This window comes from Henckelia pumila, chromosome 2 (assembly GCF_033568475.1).
Source record: "Henckelia pumila isolate YLH828 chromosome 2, ASM3356847v2, whole genome shotgun sequence".
Taxonomy (NCBI): domain Eukaryota; kingdom Viridiplantae; phylum Streptophyta; class Magnoliopsida; order Lamiales; family Gesneriaceae; genus Henckelia; species Henckelia pumila.
In genome coordinates this window covers 62,340,536-62,349,248 of record NC_133121.1, presented here as the reverse complement: position 1 = coordinate 62,349,248, position 8,713 = coordinate 62,340,536, and the positions used below count along the sequence as shown (strand labels likewise).

The window sequence follows — 8,713 nt, the reverse complement described above, 5'->3', positions numbered from 1 at the left end:
CCTCCTTGAATCTGCGCATACTCACTCGCTTGCGCTCCTCTGGCTGACCACGACGACGTCTACGATCATCTGGATTGCCCCAACGACCGCCGCCTCCGTTATCGTGGTTCTCATCGTAATCTGCCATCTGTTGCATGAGAACAGATAATTACTTAATCCTCTTTACGATATTCCTATTGCAATGCGTCGCTCTGATACCAAAAAATGTAGTGACCCAACCCGGATCCACTACCTAATCAGAGTTACAGTAAAAGCGCACGCAATAAAAGTTTAAAGCGTAAAGTGCAGATAATTAAAATACAACAAATCCAATCGGCATAATACAACCGACGATATCACAAGTGTATAAGTACTGTTATACAACCAAATCGAAGGTTCAGGGTAAATAAATCCATACCCTTTACAACTTCACACTCTCCCAAGATTAATCCTGCTGAGAGCCGCCTGGACCGTCCAGCCTCAAATCTGCCCCGCCACAAGGTACACAACGAATACCCTAACATAGGGGCGTGAGCTAGAACGCTCAATACGAAGCAATGATATAAATACAAATATGCGCACATAGATGATTTAAAACTCAAGTGAAAATACTTGCTCATGGCACCGAGAATATACAGTACCGGCTAGATAGCGACTCCGCGGGGTACTCGTATACTCCATATCAGGGCTCACTACAAGAAAAACGGCCAAAGACAACGCTTTTTCCGCGTTGTTAATGTCCCCAAAAAAGCGTTGTCGTAGGCTGTGTTGTAAAAGAGAACGCTCAAAGACAACGCGAAAAAAGCATTGTCGTTTCCAGCAACGACAACGCTTAAAAGCGTTGTCGTATCTAAAAACGACAACGCTTTTTAAGAATTGTCTTTTATAAAAAGCGTTGTCGTTTCTGGAAAAGACAACGCTTTTAAGTGAAACGACAATGCTTAAAAAGCGTTGTCGTATCTAAAAATGACAACGCTTTTTAAGCGTTGTCGTTTTTGGAAAAGACAACGCTTTTTAAGTGTCGTTTTATTTGGAAAAGACAACGCTTCAAAAAAGCGTTGTCTTTTCTGGCAAAGACAACGCTTTAAAAAAGCGTTGTCTTTGTTCAAATAAAAAACAAAAAAAAAAATTAATTCGCAAATTTTTAATATTATAAGTCACTCAAAATTCAAAAATTTGTAAAATAAAATTTAATATAGAGTCTTCCAATATTATAAATAATTCAAATAAAAAAATAATCGAATTCTAATTTAATGAACACTAGGAAAAAACTATGCATTAATCTCGAAAAACTTTGATTCATTCCTTCAGCACATGCTAGCATCCCGAGCTTTCATAAAAGCCGCAACAATCTCTTTTCCTTTAATTTGTATCTTCATACTGTAAATTATTAAAAATAAAAACAAACATAAAAAAAACGAATAACAGCCTCTTTCATGATACTGCCACTTGAACAAATAACATAACCACCGGAAAATATATGTTTTCCAGGAGCATAAAAATGTAAATCTGTCTCAGTACTGGGCAAAACTCACCTGTGAAATCTTCCCCAATGCAAGCAGAGGATCTACAGCTGCTGATGATGTAGTACCAACCTGCCAATGAAAAGATACGTTATTCCCTTCGCAATAAACTCTCAGTATTCTTTAAAAAGAATTGAGTGCGACATTCATTTCATATATGGTGATCAAGAACGATATTTCATTCTAAACTAAATCATATAAGCGCTTCTTCTGTGATCATATCTCCAATCAGAACCACAAAATAATCATCTGGGAGTTCCTTTGCTCTTTCCCTTAATTCCTTGACCTGATCGTCGAATCCATCAGAAGCGGGATCAGGCAAGAAATCCTGAGGTTTCCAACACTTCTCCACAGGCTTAAGGTGAACCAGTATATTATTCTCAGCCCAACCTTCCAAGGATTTGAAAATCTCAATCTTTTGAGGTGGCATCGAGTGTGTAACTTGAACATGAACCTTACGTGGAGGACTGAAAGGCTTTTTCACAATAATCTCCCTGCGAAAAAATTAAACATGCATAAAGGAACACTATAGTTATTAAAGATAGAGAGGACACCGAGGCTCATATAGAGCTGCTGATAAACTGTCCAAGCCATAGTTATTAAAAATAGAAAGGACACCGAGGCTCCAGTACACACTTACATTACATTTCTCTTAAAATATACAGCCCTTGACGAGCATTTAAAATACACCTTGAGCCTTTAAAGTTCACCAAAAAGCATATTTTATGCAAAATGTGCGCACATTGAACTTTATCTAGGAAGAGACTATGCCTCACTTCGCCTTGTGTCTTAACACAATTCTTGTGCGTTTTTAACAACTATGGTTCGCATCAAACATATAATCAAAGTTTGAGTATCAGACTGTATATGAAATAAAACCACGATGAAAGAAATAAAACACAAAGAAATGTTCATTGATCATGCAAGTAATAAACATAACCTGCAGGAGTACAACTCTCACGCAGGCCAGACGCACCAAATAAATTCAAAGAACTTCCAGGTTGCGTTTAGATTAAAGAATTCATATTCGAGCAACATATCTATAATTTCTTTTTGCTGAGAAACATGTTTATAATTTTAAATTCATATTATTCCAATTTTGGGGGATTCAATCTCTTTCATAATCATGGACATGAAAGGTTAAAATTCCAATAGAATGATCAGAAATAAATACGACTCCACAACATCCAGAGAAGTAGCCCTGTTATCACTGGCCTGCTATTCAAACAATTTTTTAATCCAATCAACTGGTAGGGAAGTTGGAATACCAGATTGAAGAATTGGATATGTGATGTGGATTATGAAGCAAAATTCTCGAATTAGTCAATATTAAACCAACATTTTCCTTCGTGATCCAGACATGTATGCATGCATAAAAAAAATTCAAGATGGTAAAATTTAAAGGTAAAATAAGCACATACTACATACTAAAACAAATGAGAAAATTTGTGAAATTTTTTTACTTATCACATGCAATCAAAGGAAGGAAACTTGAAAATATTGTCTAACTGTGAATACTAAAGGCAAGCCAAAATCAACAAAAATACGAAAGGCTAGGAGAAATTTTATCACGTTCCGGCGACCCATGCACAAACCATTACAAATTTATGAGCCATTAATGCTTGTTGTACAGCAGAAACGAGAATCATAAGCGCTTTTTGAGAGAATTCAAGAATGGCCCACCCACCTGAGCAACACGATATTTGATTCAATCACATGCATTTCATCAAAACCCATTAGCCAAAAAGAATAAAGCCCCCGTAAAATCAGACAATAAACCCAAACCCAAAAATATCCAGATCAAAAAACGCAAGAAAACCATCAAATTTTAGCTAAAAATCCAATCTTTACAACAAAAAGAAACCCAAAAAAAAAACGTGTCACGACCGAAACGCATTCACGAAAGCACAAGAACCAAAATCACGGAAACCATGGAAAGAAAAGGGACAAGATCAATGCAATACATGTTAAATACTAAATCACACAAAGAACAAATGATTAAGAATCAAACTTATACAATTTTAATCAATTTCGATTAACTCAAACACCCCCACCCCCCAAAAAAAAAGAGAGAAATCTTTCTGCAAAATAGCACACTCCCATAAGCCAAAGTTGAAATCCCAACCAAAAAAAATCTACAAATCAATCCATTCAAAGGTTTTAGAACCAAATAATCAAATTTAAGCTCATGAAACATATTAGCAATGAATGGAATGGATTACCTGATCACCATTGTTCCGAATAAGGAAATCCCTGTTCGCAGAGCACAAAACAGCTTTGAGATCATGTTTAGCAACCCCATTATCAACACACATGGCACCCTTTTCTTGGCCCTCCATTGCTTTTCCTGATTTCAACTTCAAGAAAACAAAAAAAACACAGAATATTGGATGAAAAATCGATTCATCAATTATTACACACCCATCTGCTTTGGACTTGCCAAACTCACCCAAATTGTCTCAACTATTAATAAATGTCAAACTAAGCTAAAGATTTTTGTCAGAGGTTCCATCTATCAAATTTCATGGGTAAAGGTTTCAAATATTTCAAAGAGATTGATTACACAGAGGTTCCATCTCCCAAATTTTTGTCAGAACCACAGTAAAGCGTAGCATCTTCACATAGTTCAATTACTTATATACATAAGAAATGCAAGTAAACGAAAAAAATCTCCATCCATGCACGAGTTTCAAATACAACCGACTTCAGATCATTATTTATCATGTTTCCCGAATGCAATATACGTACCAGTAGCCGTATCGGTGATTTTATCTTTGGTTTTCTTAGCCACATCATCAAGTTGATTGGCATCACCGGTACCAAGATCAGCAGCTTTCGCGCCGACAAGGCCTCCGGATAACTTATCCTTTGCCCATTCACCCAAGATCCTGTGCTCTTTCTGTCTGTATTCTCGACGGTGGCCTCAAAAATCACTGCCAATAACAGTAACAAACACATGAAAGTTACCTTCATCCTGTTGTTCGCCATCATTTTCAATCCTTGATTCTTTTCTTCTCAGCTGAAAGCAATATTGGATTTTGAATACGAATAAAGGTACACAAAACACGTTTATATATATGGGTTTCTTGGTCATGTTGATGAGTCTACAAGAAGATCAAAATGTTGAGCGATTTACTATATTTTATGATGGAAGACCGTACGCGGTGGTCTTCTCTGGAAAAAGCCTATAAACAAGCCCATAACCTTCAATTAAAAGCTAAAGGAATTTTTTATCACAAATCCTTCCAATCCCTTGGGTACCACAATAACTATAAATTAACTCAATCTCATTATCAACTTTGCCATTAACCAAGACATCCGCATAGTAAGCGATGAAATCTATACAGGCACCGTTTTCTAAATCTTGCTTCATATCCCACATATGAGCTTCATATCTTCCTGTCCATCTATGTATGCAAGAACCACCATCATCAAAATCAGATTGATCAATTTTTTTCTGTCCAAAAAAAGAAAAAAATAAAAAAGGTTCTCGACATTAATTTAAAGAAGTGAAAAACAAATTAAATCAGTACCTAGTAACGCCTGTGTAGATGGAAGTTCTTTCACCAAAAGTATCAGAAATTTTCTTGGAACTATCGGAGTCAACAGAAACAATGTTTTTGCAACTGGTATTGTCAGTGAACAAACCATTTTTACTATTAACTCCAAAAGATAAAGCATTGGTTGTAGCAGTAAAAGGGAAGTTCTATCATATCATTACAACTCGTAACAATTGTTAATTAACAAAAATATAGGCTCAAGACATATATACCTTGTCAAGCTGTTGAACCTCGGTGTTCCCATTAAACAATGGTTTCTTTGATAATATTTCAGCCATTATGCATCCTCGCGACCACATGTCAATTGCATTCGAATATTGTTTAGCTCCCAAAAGAAGTTCCAGTGCTCTAAAAGAAAACTTATAATTTAGTTCCAAGTTTAAAATGTTAAAAAAAATTGTGAAATATAACATAAAATAATAATGGGGTTACAGCAACTCTGCTTCAGGGAAAAATCAATTCCTTTGTCATATAGCCGCAAACAAACAACTATGTGCATAAAAATAAGCTCACTTGTACCCTAAAAAAATGAATATTTGGTTAAAAACTGAACCCAAGCTCAAATAATTCCTAAAACTCGAAGAAAGCAATTGGAATATTTTGAATCTAAACTAAAAGACCACGAAACAACCTGAAATCAGAGAAAAAATTGCCAACAATAGAAGATGAACAATGCGCAGTCCCGTCGCAATCTAGTCGCAGAAATCGGGATTCGAAACTCAAGATTCAAGTTTAGATCGAAGCTTGCAGCTAATTCCATTTTCCAGCCACGTTTGTATATTCAAAAAATCACAAAATTCAAAAAAACCAGAAACAAATCACTAAAAGCGTTCACTAATATATGAAACTCACTCTGTATAAGCCGCAACTATCGAAGCAATAACTCCTGAAGAACGAATAACAACAACTCGCACAAGTATGGTCTAACAGGGGCGACGACTTCGAATCTTCAGGACACGATTTCTTGCTAGATTGACATCAAAACAAAGCTTAGGATGAGCTCTAACCAAATTCTAGCTCCAATAACAGATTTTCGATGCCCATGGCAGCGAATCGAAGACAAGAAATGGGAGGCTAGGGTTGGGTCATGGTGGAATCGTGAGAGCACGAGAGAGAATGATTTTTCTTATCCTAAGATGAGCTTCTCGGAGGTCACTTGAAAAATATTCTGATGAATCGAGCAAGACAACAGATTTTGATTTGAAAGAGAGAAAAAAAAGAGAGGGGTCGGAGAAGGTGATCGAGAAGAAGTGTGGGGATTTTGGGTATATTTCTCACGTAAAGGCAGGTGCAATAATATTTATTTTAAGTTTTTATTTTAAATAAAAATAATAGTTTTTCTACAACACTTTTTAAAAAGTGTTGTCATACATAGGGAAAAAAACGCTTATAGACAACACTTTTAAAAGCGTTGTCTTTGACCTAAAAAAAACGCTAATAGACAACGCTTTTTTTAAAAAAGCATTGTCTTTGATGAATAAAAAATATATAACGACAACGCTTTTCACTAAAAGCGTTGTCTTTTAAAAAACGACAACACTTTTCACAAAAAGCATTGTCTTTTAAGTGTTGTGTTTGTGCATTTTTGTTGTAGTGGCTGAGCCAACCCCATCCTGACCCGAATCCAAAACAGGATACGAGCCCCATATGGAAACTGTCATACCTGACTCGAGTCCAAAATGAGATCATAGTTCCCTATGGAGACTGTCAATGACTCACATCTCTCCGGATGCAGTCACACGTAAAATCATGTATGTGCAAAGATGGTAAAACGTGCTAAAACATGATAAAGCATATAGCACATACTCATGCAACATACATGCAAATATATCATGGCGGCTATTTCGGTCAGTACTTACGTACCTCTAACACTGCTGGACAAACCTAGCTCCACTGGCCTATACTCCAAGCCTACTAGTCCAGTCTATTGCTACTACAATGCAAATATCCATGCATCAACAATAAAGCTCTAAAAGCCTTAACTAAGGTAAAGCGTACTCCTAAATATTTTTAGGATGCCCAAGCTATATCTACGTCCGTCGTTAGCCCTTTGCTGTCGATAGCCTCAAAACTAGGCCATAGCTCCGCGACGACGTCTAGACCGCTGCGCCACTTCCGGAATACCGATAGGACGCCTAGATCTCCCTAGATCTGAGTTAGAAGGTTTAGGAATCAGAGAGAAGAGAGGGAATTGGTGTGAGAAATAAGCATCTCGAACCCTATATTTATAGGCGACGTTCGGAACCTCCGAACCCAGTTCGGAACATCCGATCACGATCGGAACTTCCGATCGCCCCTTCGGAGCTTCCGATCGCCCGATATTATGTCATCCATGACATCACCTTGCTGACATAACCGATGACGTGTACACTGAGTCCAATCGGAGCTTCCGATCTCGATCGGAGCTTCCGATCCCGACTTCGGAGCTTCCGATCCACTTCGGATCCTCCGAACTCCTCTTCGGACCGTCCGATCTACCTTGGACTATTTAGGTACATTTTAGTAATTAATTACCTTCATTACCTTGATTAATTGCGGGTCACTACAGGGACAGTCGACAGGGGGTTCTAATTTGAAACCTCGTACTTCCAGTCAAGTGTTCTCCTTGAGACATGATCAGGCGGTGGATGAGAATGAGAATGTTATAGCGGGTATGTTTTTGTTATTTGATATACCTGCTTTTGCACTCATTGACACTGGTGCATCTCATTCTTTCATATCTGCACGTTTTGTTAAGTGATATAAGTTGCCATACATTTCACTAGACACAGTGGTTGTTTTTTCTACTCCGACGGGTCAGTCTGCGTCGACTAAGAGTCTAGAGATGAGTTGCCCTTTAGAGTTCAAAGGGAATGTTTTGTTGGTGAATCTCATTATACTATCAACGGAAGATTTTGATTGCATTTTGGGAATTGATGTGTTAACTACATACCGAGCTTCAGTGGATTGTTACCAGAGTTTGGTAAAATTTCATCTGGTTGGCGATGATAGCTGTTTTTTTTATGGTGAGGGAGCGCGACCTCAGATGTCATTGGTATCAGCTTTGAAAGCTTGTCGAGCATTGGAATCTGGAGCGGAAGGCTACCTCATCTACACAGTTAATACATTCGCTGGAAGTGTATGTATAGAAGCTATTCCTATTGTGAATGAATTTCCAGATGTATTTCCAGATGAGATTCCAGGATTTCCTCCAGTGCGCGAAGTTGAGTTTGGCATAGAGCTGATGCCAGGTACTTCGCCTATTTCTCGAACACCTTATCGTCTGCCTCCTTCTGAGATGCGTGAGTTAAAGCAGTAGCTTCAGGATCTGTTGGACAAGGGTTAAATTCATCCTAGTGTTTCTCCTTGGGGAGCACCTGTTCTATTCGTGAAGAAAAAGGATGGGTCTATGCGTCTGTGAATTGACTATCGCCAGTTGAATAGGGTAACAATCAAGAATAAATATCCTTTGCCTCGTATAGATGATCTGTTTGATCAGTTGCAGGGTACTTTGGTTTACTCGAAGATTGATTTGAGATCTAGATATCATCAGATGAGAGTCCAAGATCAGGATATAGCCAATACAACATTTAGGACAAGGTATGGGAATTATGAGTTCCTAGTAATGCCATTTGGGTTGACTAATGCACCAGCTGTATTTATGGATCTGAT

The 8,713-nt window shown here is 37.7% G+C and overlaps 1 protein-coding gene across 4 annotated transcripts; it reads right to left on the bottom strand.

The window, feature by feature from the left end:
- Positions 1-1,148: 1,148 nt before the first annotated feature.
- Positions 1,149-5,330, bottom strand: LOC140884066 (stearoyl-[acyl-carrier-protein] 9-desaturase, chloroplastic-like). Of its 4 annotated transcripts, XR_012150520.1 has the most exons (6): positions 5,275-5,330; positions 4,848-5,095; positions 4,251-4,435; positions 3,725-3,859; positions 1,515-1,996; positions 1,149-1,359 (listed from the first exon to the last, which is right to left on the bottom strand). XR_012150520.1 is itself a non-coding variant. In XM_073290731.1 (4 exons), the coding sequence occupies exons 1-4, from the start codon at positions 3,802-3,804 to the stop codon at positions 1,342-1,344; spliced, it is 366 nt and encodes a 121-aa protein (XP_073146832.1). In that variant the 5' UTR covers positions 3,805-4,117; the 3' UTR covers positions 1,149-1,341. The 4 variants fall into 4 exon arrangements, 1 of the variants encoding a protein (XP_073146832.1); XR_012150519.1 differs by lacking the exons at positions 4,848-5,095; positions 5,275-5,330 and having other exon boundaries at positions 1,515-1,574; positions 1,789-1,996; positions 4,251-4,664; XR_012150518.1 differs by lacking the exons at positions 4,848-5,095; positions 5,275-5,330 and having other exon boundaries at positions 4,251-4,664.
- Between the last annotated feature and the right edge of the window lie 3,383 nt (positions 5,331-8,713).

Excerpts from the sequence above, each read along its gene's own strand:
- LOC140884066 (XM_073290731.1), bottom strand. The coding sequence starts at position 3,804 with ATGGGGTTGCTAAACATGATCTCAAAGCTGTTTTGTGCTCTGCGAACA. Across the intron at positions 1,997-3,724 it reads TTCGGAACAATGGTGATCAG|GGAGATTATTGTGAAAAAGC; the intron begins GTAATCCATTCC and ends ATTTTTTCGCAG. Across the intron at positions 1,575-1,788 it reads CTGATGGATTCGACGATCAG|GTTGGTACTACATCATCAGC; the intron begins GTCAAGGAATTA and ends TTTCATTGGCAG.